Raw genomic sequence first — 16783 nt, 5'->3', positions numbered from 1 at the left:
CGAGAGGTATTAGAACCTATAGTACTTAGTACCGTGCTTGAGTTGGAGGTTGAGAAGACGAAAGAAGATATTTGTTCACATTGGACTTGAACTTCTGTAGATTGTAATTTTCAGGAAATACGTATGAAGGAAGGTTGTTCCAGAAAAGGGCAGTTGAATGAATAAATGAGGAAGATGAAAAGTTGGTTCTGTGGGTTTGAAGTTGGACAGTAAATGGATCTTGGCTGGTGGTGGCACGTGTTCGGACTGTTTTGAAAGAGAGAACGGGAATTATAGAAGCCAATTCAGAAGAACAGTGGCCATGGAAGTACCCGTAGAAGAGGCATGCAGCAGAAACAGTACGTCTATGAGAAAGCGAGTGGAGAGAGTCTGCTAGAGATGAATCATTAATTAACCTAACTGCCCTGTTCTGAATGGAATCAAGAAGCCTGAGAGGTTTTGGGAGCACCACCCCAGATGTGGGAACAATATTCCATGGCAGGGCGGATTTGCGATTTATACAGAGTGAGCAGTGGTTTGGAAGAAAAGTAACACCGGGAGCGAAAGAGAAAACCAAGTTTTTTAGATGCAGAGGAAGCAATATTTGTAATGTGCTTGTGCCAAGAGAGATTAGAAGTCAGGGTAATCCCCAAAAGAGATATATCATTTTGCCTAGAAATCGGAGTGTCACTAAAGATAAGCATAGGAGCAGAAGAATCCTTTTTCGAGATATAAGAGAAGACTGAGTTTTAGAAGGGTTGAAATCAACTAAGTTGTCTTTGCCCCACTGGAGAATTACCTGAAGATCGCCATTTAAGGAATTGGTAGCAGATTTTCGAGAAGTTGAAGCTGATTGAGCAGGACAAGGTTTCTCAAAATGGAAAGTTGAATGCAATGTGCTATCATCGGCAAAACTATGGATAGGATTTCCAGTCAATGGAAGAAGGTCATTAATATACAAAAGGAAAAGAGTGGGGGAAAGAACTGAACCTTGGGGGACACCGGCATTAGTGGAGAAGTTAGAAGACAGAGAGCCATCTACCATCACCCGCGGTGAGCGATCAGAGAGAAAACTGGATAACCAATTACTAAAAACAGTTGGAAAACCATAAGATGGAAGCTTGTTTAGAAGACCTTTATGCCAAACACGATCAAAAGCCTTTGAGATGTCAAGAGCAACTACTTGTGTTTAACCGAACCTTTCCATTGACTTAGTCCATAAATGGGTAACATAAGCCAGAATATCACCAGTGGATCGACACTGACGGAATCCATACTGGCGATCGTTAACCAGATGGAAGGTTTCTAGGTAGTTTAAGAGTTGCCGGTTAATTGATTTCTCCATTACTTTATAAAGAGTAGAAGTAATTGCAATGGGACGATAATTGGATGGAAGGGATTTGTCACCCTTTTTGGGAACTAGCTAGATATGAGCAACTTTCCAAGCAGAAGGAAAAACACATTTGGATAAGAAAGTGAAAAAACGTGGCAAAGGACAGGAGTAAGTTCAGGAACACAAGTTTTAAGAACAAGTGGAGAAATACCATCAGGACCTGGAGCTTTCTTAGCATCAAGATTCATTAAAATCCTTCTGATATACTTTTGACGGAAGACCACAGGAGGCATTGAATGGAGCGTGTTGGGAATGGTGGGAGGTGTTTTACCAAGATCATTAATACATGAGCTGGAAGAAAAATGGGATGCTAGGTCAGCTTTATCCTTGGCTGAAGTGACAACAGAACCATCTGGTTTGGACAGAGGTGGGAGCAGAGATGGGCATAAGTTGCAGCCCATAGCTTTTGCAAGAGACCAGAATGCTCGGCTACCATTAGGGCAAGAAGCAAGTTTTCTACTCTTAGCCTGTTCAAACTCTAGTTTGGACCTGATTAATAACTGGTTTACAATTGTTGCGAGCTTTGGTGTAGGCAGAAAATAAAACTGAAGAATTGGAAACAAGCCAATTACAATATGCAACATTCTTCTCTTGAACAGCCTTAGCACATTTATTGGTAAACCAAGGTTTACATAAAGGACGAGATTTTAAAGTGGAGTGTGGGATAAAGGATTCCATTCCTACAAGAATAATTTCACTGACACGATCTGAGCAAACGTTGACATCAGAAGTTTTGAAACAGTAATCCGACCAAGGAAAAGAAGAAAAGTCTTGCAGGTCATCCCATTTTGCATTCTTGTAATGCCAAACAACACGAGGCCATGAGATAAAGGTACCATTGGAGAAGAGACAATCACCAAGTTGTGATCTGAAGTCCCTAAAGGACCTCTCACTTTGACCGTGTACCTAGAAGGGTTGTTCGTGAGAAAAAGATCAAGAGTATTGGCTGTATGATTAGGACTGTCCAGTATTCTTGTAGGTAAATGAACAATCTGTGCTAGGTCATTAGTAATTGCAAAAGCCTCAGCATCTCGACCTGTTGGATCGGTGTGACTAGAAAACGGAAGCCAGCTGGAGTTGTGAACATTAAAATCACCAAGGAAAATTACCTCACTGTTAGGAAAGTTGGACTGGAGAAAGTCAAGCTGGAAAGAGAGGAAGTCAAAGAGCTCCAAGTGATTAGTGGAGTTGGGAGAACGTTAGAGACAACAGATGAATTTGACACAATGAGGTAGAGAGATTTTAAGCCAGAGAAGATCAAAGAGGGGAGATTCCAAATTGCCAAGTCTCTGACAGGGAATATCAGAACAGACATATGCACAAGTACCACCTTTGAGGCGAAAGGAATCATACAGCAAATAATTTGGGCACCTGAGATGAGCAGTAGTTGAATCAACCGATAACTGAGATTCTGTCAGAAAAAGTACATGGGGTTTGGCAGACTGCAAGTGGAAATGGACATCGTTGAGATTAGAATTGAGACCACGTATATTTGTGAAATGAATTAGGAAGTGCTTGGGAGGTTTAGATCTTTTCGCAGATAAGCTTGCTCTATTAGTTTGACAGTGGAGAATGAAAGAGACCTGGGGTTAATTGTGCAGTCAGATATGAAGTTTTCTGAGCAGTGCAGACAGGTTGCCAGAGTAGGTCATGAGATCTTGTCAATGATATACAAGAATTTTGCGAGCAGGGATAAGGTGGTGATTATCCCCTTGTATAAGGCAATGGTCAGGCCACACCTTGAGGACTGTGTATAGGTCTGGAAGGATGTAGAGTTGCTAGAACAAGTACAGAGAAGGGCAACAAGACTGGTGAAGGGAACAAAGGGGTGCTCTTATGAAGAAAGGCTTAAGTTCTGTAAATTGTGGCTTCTGGTGACTAGGCACCTGCAAGGCGATCTGATTGAGGTTGTTGCTTGTTTGTTATTTGGTTTTTAGGACCATTAGCAACTAAGGCCATATCGCTCTGGGGATATGCGGTGGTCATTCCCTGATCTTTCCACATCCTCTGTATTTAGTGGTCAGGTCACAGGCTTGAACCCCGGTCTAATCAAGAAGCGTGTGCTGCGCACTGCTGCTCCTGCCCACGGAAGCATCCTGATTGAGGTGTATAAGGCCTTAAATGGATTGAGCAGGCTCAATGCTGATGGGATTCTTCCTCTTGCTCAGATTAGAAACCTGAGAGGGCATAGATTCAAACTGAGGAAATACAGTTAGTTGTAGAATAGATGTGTGGAAGTTTGCCTTTAGCAGCAGGTAGTTGATTGCTGGAACGAACTTCCATCTGTCGTTGTGGAAGTTGATAGCTTGAATGAATGGATCAGTGAAATGAGTTCCCCCCCCCCTCTCTCTCAGCTGATGCTGTATAAGTTTGCTTTCTTGCATCATGTGCTTCTACTAATGCTAAATATAAGCTCTTGAAAGGAAACAACGATATAACATTGAGTGGGACTTAACATATGGTCATTTACTTTATGGTACTGACAGATGGTGCTGCCATCTACCACAAATTAAATTATCAAATTTCACAGATTTTTAACATTTTAAGGAATTCATCATGTACAAGTGCAAAGCATTCTCAAAATTTGAATACTAAACAAGGTAACTACATTTTTACTGGAGATCTTTGAACAGTAGGTTGCATTGTCCATGTGTGATGAGCTGACTTTGACAAATATATACATAAACAGGAACGATTTTTAATTTTTTAATATTTAATACATTACTACATTTACTTTCTCCTATATAGTGATACGAACTTTCCTTTGTTTTTAGCTCAGTTCCACTGTACTTTACTGATGACTGAAAATTTAGAAGTAAATTTTCTTTAATATGTTCTATTTAAGATTATTTTGGCACTGTACAAAGGGTACTAGGAAAGTTTTGCAATATGACGCAACAATGAATCACAGGAAGCTGCTTGTTGAGACATGTTCATACGTGCATAGTAGCCGCCGCGCCAAGTCGATGGGCTCAGTTATTCATTAGTAGTGAGAGTGTAAAGTGCTTGCGATGGCATCGTGGTCACGAAATGAGATAAGGACAGTTTTGAGGTATAATTTTGTGCGTGGTTTAACCATAGACCAGTGCTTAGAAGAAATGACTCTTGCACTAGATGATGATTGTCCACATCGTACAACGATATTCAGGTGGTATAGAGAATTCCAAAGGGGAAATTTCACTCTGGAGGATTCTGAGAGGCCGGGAAGGCCACGAACGTCAGTTACGGAGGAAAACGTTACTGCTGTGAGGAAAATGCTTGACGAAAACAGGCGAGTGACCTACCAACAGATAGAGGATACTTTGGGCCTAAATGCACCAGCAATTTGTTCGATTCTGCAAGATCATTTGCACGTGAAGAAACTTTGTTCTCTCTGGGTGCCGCATCAACTGACTGAAGAGCAGATGACACGACGTGTGGCTTGGTGCCGGGAGATGTTAAAAAAGTTTGATAAGGGACAATCTCGGTATGTGAACAACATCGTGACAGGTGACGAGACTTGGCTGTACTATTACGATCTGCCGACCAAGGCTCAAAACAAAGTTTGGGTCTTTGATGATGACGACACACCCGTAATTGTCAGAAAATCCCAATCTGTAAAGAAGAAAATGACAGCTGTATTTTTCAAATCGAGTGGAATTGTGGAACGTGTCGTTTTGGACACGCAGAAGACAGTCACAGCTAAGTGGTATACTGAACAATGCCTGCCTAAAGTTATTGGATCTATGAAGAACCTGCGGCCAAAGTCAAGAATGGACACCTGGTACCTCCATCACGAAAATGCTCCAGCTCACTGTGCCAATGCCTGCACCGAATATTTGACCACGACAGGACTGAAACTTCTCGAGCACCCTCCCTACAGTCCAGACCTTGCTCCCTGCGACTTTGCACTGTTCCCGCATGTGAAAATGAAGCTAAAAGGGAGGCGGTTTTCCAGTGATGAGGACCTTCTACGGGCTTGGGACAACGAGTGTGCTTTACTCCCTAGTGAAACTTGGCAGAACTGGTTTAAAGATTGGTTTCGGAGGATGGAGAGGTGTATTGAATGTAGAGGAAATTACTTTGAAAAAATTAAATAAACAAAGCTGTATTGCAAAACTTTCCTAGTACCCTTTGTATTGTACCTTTAGTACAAATTTGAAAAGCAGTAGCAAATTAAATATTTATGTGCATGCACATTGTATATATTAATACTGTGAAATTATATTTCATAGTATTAATACATTTATATATAAATAATTTATAGTTTTTTTTTTTTTTTCAGGGTGATTCTGGTGGGCCCCTTATGTGTCAGAGAAGAGATGGCCGTTGGCTGCTTCTTGGAATTACAAGCAATGGAGATGGATGTGGTAGACCAGGAAGACCTGGTGTGTATACCAAAGTTGGCAACTATGTTTCTTGGATAGGATCTGTAATAAGTAAGTAAAATTCTGTTTTAATATTAAAAACAGAAATAATTGCAATATCAGCTTATAGCCATATTTGTATCAATGTCTGTACACGTCACTCTTAGCTTCTGAAAATGTGTATAAACACAGTGGATTGTCTGTGTCGATTTTATTTGAAATAGACACGTCTCTCGCCATTGCTTTACATTCTTCTCACCAGTGCATTTTTGCAGTAGTGAGAAGAATGTAAAGAATAAGCACTGCAAGAATAATTAAGAGGAATGGAAATAGCATACATACATTAAATGACTTTTGCTGTTCATTTGAGCTGAAAAACTATTTCAGTCATGTGCATTAGGTGTTTCTTTGTAGTATAAATTTATTTGTTTTGGTAACTTTGATTGTTGTTCTTGGTTTGCACTTGGCTAATGCTTGAAAGCTATGAATAGGTGATGACACTAAAACAGAGTTGTCATCCTTGTATTTAGTAGTGTCACAAAGTTTCTAAAACTACACTAACTATTACATGTTTTATTTAATTTTTTTATTATATCACATAAGAACTATAAGTAGTTCTTATGTGATATAATAAATTTTGTATCAATGTCTATCCCCCTCCTCCAAAATTTGTTTGTTACAGCCCTGGTCTTCTTTTTATGTAATACACAACTAGAACTCCAGCTAACTGACCTTAATAGACATTAAGCCTGCTTAATATCTAAGCAAGATTGGTGAAGGGGAATAGAATTATCTATCCCCCCTTCAATCTTGTTACCCTTCTCTGCACCCATTCCAGCAGATGTACATCCTTCCTAAAATGAAGCATCCACACCTGTATGCAGTAACTCAAGGTGCAGCCAACCATGGCCTTGTATAGTGCGCTAATCACCTCCTTAACTCTGCTAGCAAAGTTCTGTATATCATTGGCAAAACTCCATGAGCTGTACTGGCAGCCTGTCTATGTGCTCAGGGAACTTCATATCTGACTGCATAATTACCCCCCCCCCCAAGTCTTTTTCATTTTCTACTACACTGAGCAAAGCACCACACTTGGTATGTTAATCTGGAATTACTACTAGCATTGACCTATACAATACCTTGCATTTGTCAGTGTTAAACTTCAAATGCCATTTTTCAGGCCCATCTGCCTAATTTTTCTAAATCTTGTTGCAGTAGCCTACCTTGATCACTATCATTAACTATCCTCCAACCTTTGTATCATCTACAAATTTAGACATTAAGCATGCTTTATCTTCATCCATATCATTAATATAGAAAACAACAATGAGCCTAACTGAACCGTGGAGGACCCCACAAATAACATTATTCCATGAAGAGCGGTGTCCATTAATAACCACTGTCTTCTCCCACTCAACCATCCCTTTATCCATAGCAGTAACTTTTATTTAATGCCACACTGCTCCAATTTCTACAGCAATCTTATGTGCAACAATATTAAAAGCTTTCCTGAAATACAAGTATCTGATATCAAAATAATTTTTTTATCAAGTTCCTTTATTACTATAAAGTATCCAATACTACATGTAGTATCCAATTAGATTGGTCAGATAAGACCAATCCCTTTAACAAATCCATGCTGTGACTGCAGTATAATTGCATTCTGTCTAGATGGTCTAGTCCTGAATTACTTTAAACAGTGACTGTATTATTTTCACTGGAACATAAGTTAAGCTAGTAGGTCTGTAATTACTCATCAGCTTTTGATCCCCATTTGTGAGTTGGAGATATATTTGCACATCTCTAGGCCATAGTTATCACCCCTAAATTCAAAAATGCTCTCACAATTAAGGCTTCCTCTCTTAATATAATTGGATATATCCCATCCAACCTAGGCACCTTTTTCATGATTAACTTCAATAATTTCTCTTCCACTTTTCTTTTATCACAAAATCATTTAGTTTCCTATTAGAGTTTGATAAACTTCTGGCACCCCTGTGCATATTTAAAAACTGTTTTCAACCATTGTGGTCATCCTTGCAAAAGTCCTTCCCTTTTTCTTTGACAATAGTTATGTCTTTAAGCAAATCCCACATACATATACTCTGATTGATGTCATCCAGTGTGTGTTTTACCTGCAAATTCTTAATGCATGAAGAATAACTCTAACATGCTGCTGTAGAAAACACTCATCCAGTAAATCCAGAAAGGTCTTGCTGGTGTGTGAATGACCAGCCTAAAAGTTCCATTAAATACAGCAGACTCTTGATTAACTGGGACACTTCAAGACTCCAAATTAAAAAATCAACAAGAAATCAAAAAATTCAAGTAATAACTAGAATAGGTATAAACAGATATTTTGTAAGTCGTAAATAAGCTACAGGCGGCATTATAAGTCATCATTGGGAGATTAGTGTACCTATTATATCTTGCAATCCCCACTGTCTTAACACCCGCCACTCAGAAAAAAGGAAAAAAAAAAAGTGACCAAATGTTTAGTTTGATTGTTGTGTTTCGTTATTTATGTCAGGGGTGTCAGAATGTTTTTTTATTTTATTTAGAAATCGCGAAAATGATGGGTAAATGCAAAAGAGTTGCGTTTTCAGTTAAACAAAAACTTGAAATTATTCAAAAGTTTGAAAACAGTGCATCTGTTAAATCTCTAATGAACCATTAACGTTGGTGACCAAACCATATGCAACATCGCAAAAAATAAAGGGAAGCATTGTATTGGACACGCGAGTAAGTTTATCTATCGCCATATTTTTTAACTAGGTTGCTGAACATTTTTTGATACAGTAAGTCCCCTGCCTTACACAACTACGGTTTTACGTAAATTTTTTTCACTCAATTTTCTTTTTTTTTTTATTTTAGGATTGTAAAATTTAAAATAAACAAAAATAATAAACAAATAAAATAAGCAATCAGTAACGACGATCACAGCATGCACAAGTGAGATACGGAGTAACAAGCAAAAAAATAGGAAAGAGAAGATTCTTCCAATTTATTTATGTTTTTTTTAATATGACTGAAGATTTCAGTGAAGGGGACACATTTCACTACAATAACATAAAACACACACAATTCCAGCAATCGGTATTATCGCAAATGCAATAAGAGCGAGTTTACTACCTGTTTATAATTAGATGCACCAACAGAAAAGCCCAATAACCCAGAAGGTGCAAACTGTTTAATGGCAGTGATGTGTGCTTTAGTAAAATGCAAGTTTGCGTGATGTGATAATAGTGTGTTCCCCCTTAACCTTGTGAAGTTCTTTTCAGAAAATTTCAGTTTCACAGTTATCATGGTGCCGACTAAGAGAATAAGTGACAGTGGTACTGGTAAATCAATCAACAAAAGGAAAGCCATCAATTTGGATCAGAAAATGAAACTAAGAAGAATGTATGAAAATGGCCAAACATTAACAAGTATCGCACGGAATTCAGATTTGTTAATAATAATATAGTAGCAATATGTTACTAGTCATTCCCAAGTTACGTAAAACTCAACGAAGTAAGAAGTCCTGGAACGTATGTCGGGGACTTTTGTAATTTTAGGATTAACCGGGATTTGTTTTTTACCATCTATCCCGGAAAATCTAGAGTCTAGTGTATTTGGAAAGTTAAAATCCTGCAGTATGGCATTCTGATTTACTAGCCCACTCTATTTAGCATTAGTAGAGGAAATGATTTTATTTAAGCTGTCAACTTCCACGACAGATGGCAGTTTGTTCCAGCAATCGACCAAACATGCATGTTTGGTGAATAGATGTATGGAAATTTGCCTAAAGGCAAATTTCCATACATCTATTGTACAACTATCTTTCCTCAATTTGAATTTATGCTCCCTCTGGTGCAGAATCTGAACAAAAGGAAGAATCCCATTAACATTCAGTTACACACCTCAATCAGATCACTTTGCAGGTGCCTAGTCTCCTTACTCTGCAATTTACAGAACTGAAGCCTTTTTTTTTTGGTAAGAGAAACCCTTTATTCCACTCACCAATCTCTTTGACCTCTGCTGTAGTCGTTCCAACAGTTCTACATCCTTCCTAAAATGACACCTCCAGTCCTGTATGAGGTACTCAAGGTATCTTGACAATCACCCCCTTATCCATGCTAGCAAAATTCCTGTATATCATTGACAGGCCACCGTGAGCTACCCTTGCAGCCTGTCTGCACTGCTCAAAAAACTTCATATCTAACTGCACAATTACCTCCAGATCCTTTGCATTCTCTACCACACAGTTGATACATTACTCTGGGGTTACTGATAACCCATAGGCAGTACTTGACATTTGTTAATGTTAAACTTCAGTTGCCACTTCTCAGCCCATCTGCTCAACTTTTCTAGATCCTGTTGCAGTAGCATACTGTCATTTACAACTCTGCCAACCTTCATATTGTCTGCAAACTTAGACATTTAAGTCTTATATACCTTCATCAATATCATTAATAAATACAGAAATCAACAATGGACCCTACACTGAACCCTGGGGAACTCCATTAATAACATTAGTCCATGAAGAGCAGTGTCTATTGATTACCACTCTCTCTCATATCCCACTCAACCATCCTTTTATCCATAGCAGCAGCTTGCCTTTAATCCCACACTGCTTCAAGTTGCACAGTAGTCTTCCATGTGCAATAGTAGCAAAAGTCTTCCTAAGATCCAAGTATATGATATCAAAATTATTCTTTGCATCCAGTTCCTTAGTGATATCATAGTATCCAATCAAATTGGTCAGACAAGACTTCCCCTTAACAAACCAATGCTGTGTCTGAACTATAACTGAAGTCTTGTCTAGAGCAATGTTTCACAAACGTTTTTAGTCACAGAACACTTTTCATCTCACTATATATTAAAAAACAAAATTTTACAGGAGCCAAAGAACTGTTTGCTAATATTTTATTACATATGATGCAACTGTGCATCAGAGCATCTTTATTTCCAACACATGTAAAGCCGAAATTCAAATAACTTCAATCATACTTCGTTTTGGTCTTTTATTAGTTCATTCCTGTTTTTTCACTTTAGATTTTTGGGTAACAGCAGGTTGCAATTGTTCATCCTCACTTTGAAGTGTGACAATATTGTGTTAGTTTTCATAGACCACAGTTTCAATACTAGAAGTACTTGCTTATCGTTTTAAAGTTCTTTTTTTTTTTTTCAACCACAAATCCATGTCATTATTTTCATAATAATATTTTAAAATACTAATAATTATCAAAAAATAAAATAAAAATTATGCAAGGAAGAGAGTTTAGTTATGATATCAGTTCGCTTCCCCCCATCTCATTCAACCCGTGTACTCCAGGCTAAATCACATATAAATGGCTACTTTTTCATAGATATCATTACCTTTATACCTTTTTATGCAAAAGCCCGGCAAAAAAGTGTTCCGCAGTCTATTTGATTATTAGTCTATGCCAGTATATTAACAACCAGGGAGAAAAAAATAATGTTAAAAATTATAATGGTACAAAAGTTGTGCACGCTGCAAATATGCAAAATTTATTTATTTCTTTAATTATGATTTTTTACAGAACAGTTTGGGAAACTGCTGGTCTAGATGATCCTGCAGTGCTTCTTTAACCAGTGCCTCCATTAGTTTCCCTGGAACAGAAGTTAAACTAACAGGTCTGTAATTACTTGTCACCCTTTGATCCTCCTTTGTGAATAGGGGTCACATTTGCACATCTCCAGTCCATGGGTACCTCCCCCGAGTCCAAGGAAGCTCTCATAATTACCACTAAGGGTTTGCTTACTTCGTTTGCTGCCTCCTTTAATATAACTGAATAGATCCCATCCACCCCAGGTGCCTTTGTTTATTTTCAACAATTTCTCCTCCACTTTGCTCTCAGTTATTACAAAATCATTTAGCTCACTGCCAGAGTTTAATACATCTCTGGCATCCTCCTCCTCCCTGAATAACTTACAAAATACTCATTCAGTTTAACTATCTGAGTAGGACCATTGATATCAAGTGGACCAATCTGATTCATCCTCTTCTTTCTACAGTTTACATAAGTGAAGAACTCTTTGCTGTTTTTCTTTGCATCCTTTGCCAGATTTCTCGTAATCTGCCTTTGCCTCCTTGGTGACTTGATTATGGACCAACTTATATTTACCATAGGCTTCTGTATCACTGTTAATTTATATGTATCCCATACATTTTTCTTCTCTGCCACATCTCATTAGTTCATCTGACATCCATTTAGGCCTAAACCTTGAACAATATTTCTTAGTTGGTATGAAAAGATTAGTAGCTTCCAAGATTTCTTTGAATGCTTCCCATTTAGAATTTGCCGTTGGTAAAATCATCTCTATAGACCTTAAACTGTCTCAGACCACCATAGTCACCTTTACAAAAGCAAAAACTATTCCCTTTACCCCCAATGGTAGTTATCTCTTTGAGTAAATTCCATATCAGCACTGTGATCACTGTCACTTTATCTGCAGATTCTCAGTGCATGAAGAATTACTACTGATAATCAGATCAAAAGTATTACTCCCTCTGGTTGCCTCCTGAACATCCTGCTGTAGAAAACAATCACCCAGTAAAGCCCACAAAAGCCTGGTTGGAGTGTGAGTGACCAACCCACAAGTCCCAGTCAGTATCTGGGAAATTAAAATCCCCCATTATAAGACAATCTGGTTTACTGGCCCACTTTATTTTTCTGTACAGTTGTTCATTATACTTATGAATTTTGCTTTCTCAGTGCTTGTCACACCAAACTGACTCAATACTGCACTGTCCACCCATGTCAACTGGCTGCACTTCCTTTTTGTGTTGAATAACATAACCCCAAATTCACATCTGGTATGGACTTGGAACACCCAGGGTCCTGAACTGGATATCAACATTCTTCTCTTTCTTGGTGATTCCCTTCTGATTCTTGTTCTCTCTCTCTCTCTCTCTCTGGGTAATTCAGAATTTTGTTTTAGCTGGTGCAGCGTAAGCCTTAGGCTTCCCTGCACCATCCATAATCCATCCTCCCTTCCTATATGACCCCTCCATAGCCAGGTGCAGCAGTGCGTAGCACACTGCTTCTTGATTAGACCAGGGTTCGAGCCCGTGACCACCAAAATACGGAGGATGCAGAAAGGTCAGGGAATGACCACCGCATATCTCCGGAGCAATATGGCCTTAGTGCTCCGGAGATATGAGGGAGACAATCCTCCCTCATCCTTTCTGTACTCCCCAAATTGCAATTCTGCATTCCTTATATCTGTGTCCCACATCTGATATTCCAACAATATCTGCCTTTGATGTTTTGAGAAACACCTCAAATTCATTTATTAACTCCTAGCATTGGTATACATGCACTTATTCTTAGCTACCCTAACACAGCCCATGTATTTACTTGTTCTGCGATGACTCCCAAAAGTCTCAGACATCCCGCACCGTGTTTTCCTGGCTGCTGCTCATTCTAATAGAAGCAGTGCAAGAATCACTTTCACCTCTGTAGCAGCTACTGTTAATCTATTAGCCTGTGTATTCCCCAACTTAACACTGCCTTCCAACCTTGCAGTCTTTCTATTTAAGTGTATTCATCCATGTAGGAGCAGTCTCTCCTGTTAACAAGCACAGACCACTGACAACTCTGAGAAAAATTCTACCCCATGAGCCTTGCACAGTCTCTCCCTGGTCAAATTGATTGACAAGGCTGTCATCACGTACTCCCTCCTGTCGTGTCTGGGCAGAATTGCAGACACTCAAATTCAACCCTAACTCACAGCTTTGTTTGAACATTGACCTGTACTTATAAAATTCAGCTTATTAAATCTAAACATAGTAGTATGTAGTCAGGAGCTCAAGTGCACACTCTGAGTGAACTGTAGTTCATGCCCATATGACTGCTAAATACAATTAATGATTGAATTCATGATTTGTTGTAAATTCCCCCTGACCTGTTGATCATGCCGGAGCATAACAATTATATAAACCTTCAGCACAGTTTGCCATTGTTGGGAAAAGATGGCTACTATTGGAAGGCACTCACCCTTTCCTACAGCTACATTCACTTAAATGTGAGTTCACCTAGGGCAGTGGCATGCAAACTTATTTCACCTGCAACTCCCTTTATTAAATATAACATTGATGCGGTCCCTCAATGTAAACCCGAATGGAAGATGACAAGATATTTAGAGAAGAAAAATGGCATTTTATACATTATGTAGTAGAAAATTATTTGAATATTGAGAAAGGAATAAAAAAGTTGTTTCCTTTTTAATTTACACATTAAAATAATTGTTTAATATTTTTATTGGATATAGCAAAAACAAATAAAATTTTTATTCTTCAGTTAAGATTACAAAACAAAAAATGAGCCTGGGTAACCAATAATATTTGAAATTGCTAACCTCGTGTCATCATCTGGATCAAGTCTGGAACACTGTTTTGTTTTTATAGCTGTTAATTTTGAGAAGTCAACCTCACACAAATACATAGACCCAAAAGGTAGCTATCTTTGTATCGCTATTTTTGATAATTCTGAATACTCATCTCAAAGAGAAAGCCAAAATTTTTCACAAGTTGTAGTCTTGAAACGAGCACGTAATGCTTTGTCAGATGACAGGTCTATAAGATCTTCCTTTTGCTCAATGGTAAGTTCAGGACATGAAGAAATTTCAAAAGCAAAGGGATCACAAATCCAATACAACTTTTTTCCCCCCCCTTCTGGAGATACATTCAATCGTTTGGAAATATTCTTAATTAGCATTGTTAGGTGGGAGGCAATGATATCTCTAAATTGTAAAATGTTAGTATTATTGCTATTAACGAAATCAGAAAAACATGGGAACATTTCAGTATTATTATGCTCAAATTCAATATTCAAAGGTTAAGTTTATTTTTGAAAGCTTCTACATATTAATATATTTGTTCCCCGTCCCTGAAGACTTAAGCAAATTAAGGCATATTCCCGACACGGTAGGCAGTAGGGTTCATTCGCATCTCAGACTTATTTCGAGTAGCAAGGTCTTTACACCTACAGTATTGAAAAAGTAATTGTAAAAACAGGTTTTTAGCTTTTATCTACACAAAAAATGAATTTATTTAAAACTTTCGGCAACCCCATTGGGTGTCGCACCCCACTGACCAGGGCAGCAAATCTTGTAAACAAATGAAACCCAAGCCACATAGGTATGGTAAAAAAAAAAAACCTCCATGTTGTATTCTTGTAGCAATCTAATAACTACACACCTTGTGATGGAGTGCATTGTCAAGTCCACACCATGTGAGTCAACTGTGCAATGCAGCTTCATTTGATCTTACGTTCTGCAGCTCATCTAGAAACAGCAAGCAGTATGGTTGTTCATGAAAACTATCATTCTTTATTGAAAGGCCCTTGTATATAAACACAATCTTACACTGCTTATATATTAGGAAACATTAAGGATCGTCAGACCTTAATAACTGACCATCATGGTGATGAAAATATTTCATTGGCTAATTCATATATAATTTCAGCTAACTTTTTTTTATTTTTGCATTCTCAGATGGAGACCTTCCACCCAAAATAGTTTCTGCATGTTCTGGTCATCGGTGTGTTCTAGGACGATGTTTAAATTCAAGCCAGATTTGTGATGGAAATATGGATTGCTCAGATGGTACAGATGAAATTAACTGCTTTTCAAAGTCTTAGGAAGTAAACTGTAAACATGGGATAATGTGCAAAAACAAAGAAAATCAGTTCAGTGAAAGTGCATGCTAATGAGGTTTTGTGATAATGCATGGTAACACTTGCCTAGCCACTGCACTTAGAATTAGTCTTGGAATATCTGACCTGAAACTTCATATAAATATCAACATTGGCCAAAATAAGGCCAACTTATTATTTTTTCCCACACATTCAGATTAGATCTTACAGAATATTATCTAAAGAAAAACAACTTGCATAAAAGTAAAGGTGCATTCCCCAAAGGCATATATAATAATAAAAAAAGTAGAAAATCTAACAAAAAGGCTCTTTGTGGGCATTATGTAACAGCAAGCATGATGTAGAAGTTTAGGTTTTGAAGTGATAGTAATGAAACAGAATTTTCCATCTGTTATGCTTTTAGAAGACAAGAAAAAGAAATAAGAACAATACTTACACACCTGTGTAAGAACTGAAGTATTATGCAAGGTTGTGTTACTTTGTGCCAACAGGACATAGTTCCTCTTCATTTTCAGTAATATATAGACAGTTTTTTCTGGACTAAAGAAACCCTGACAGAATAGTTTTTTTTTTAAAGAAAAGTCTGTGTATATTTACATTAGATGTAGTTATTTGATTGTAATAAAATATATTTTTTGGAAGTTTATTTCCTTTAATCTTATGCTATTTCTAGTTCTCATTATTATAGTAGACCATGTAAATATTCAGTCAACAAATCTGCAGGTTCTAAAGTAAACTCAGTTTTCTTTTAACCTCATAACACAGGAGACTTATGGACTATTACTACAATAGAAAGTAAAACTTATGGAATAAATAATATGGATGGAAACAAAAGTAATGAACTTTACAAAGGGAATCCAACCCATAATTGTGTGAAAACTTCTTTTCATGGCATATTGCAAAATTTATATTTTAAATTCTTTTGCTAAACTAATAATTCCAGATTTCTTTCTACCAGAATGCATTCTGGAATTTCTGCCAAGGTAATAACTAATTAATACATACCCTATAGCACAAGAAAAACACTTATGCTAACCATTATTAAATGCAATAAACTATATATATATATATATTTTTTTTTTCACAATATTTTCTCCTCATTGCAAAAAATTTTTTCATTAGTTTACTTTAAAAAGGAGCACACAGTGATTAATTAATGAGCCATCCAAAAGCTAAATCTCTTAAAAGAAATCTATAGCATTGCAAAAAATGTTACTTTTATAACATCAAAATCAGTACTTACACCTTTAATTAAAAAATATATTTTTTTTTTGTTTTCTTGTTTACTGCAAACATACTTTGTACACTTCATGTGTTAATATCAGTTTTTCCCAATATGCACTATCAAAATGCAAACTACTTCTGATGTGAATATTAGCACTAGCAGAGGCACGTGATGC

The 16783-nt window shown here is 37.5% G+C and overlaps 1 protein-coding gene across 1 annotated transcript in view; it reads left to right on the top strand.

Moving 5' to 3' along the window:
• The window catches only part of LOC150085497 (uncharacterized), a 333972-nt gene extending 318412 nt beyond the window's left edge, over nucleotides 1-15560 (top strand). Inside the window, exons 18-19 of the mRNA XM_090373297.1 lie at nucleotides 5637-5790; nucleotides 15223-15560. Coding sequence (XP_090229423.1) covers nucleotides 5637-5790; nucleotides 15223-15368 — 300 coding nt within the window. The 3' untranslated portion in view covers nucleotides 15369-15560. The remainder of the gene's footprint in view (nucleotides 1-5636; nucleotides 5791-15222) is intronic.
• Nucleotides 15561-16783: the final 1223 nt, after the last annotated feature.

This window comes from Mastigoproctus giganteus, chromosome 5 (assembly GCF_048544385.1).
Source record: "Mastigoproctus giganteus isolate SK-2022 chromosome 5, ASM4854438v1, whole genome shotgun sequence".
In the NCBI taxonomy this organism is placed as follows: domain Eukaryota; kingdom Metazoa; phylum Arthropoda; class Arachnida; order Uropygi; family Thelyphonidae; genus Mastigoproctus; species Mastigoproctus giganteus.
Note: the sequence above shows the minus strand (reverse complement) of the source record. Positions and strands in the feature narration are given on the sequence as shown.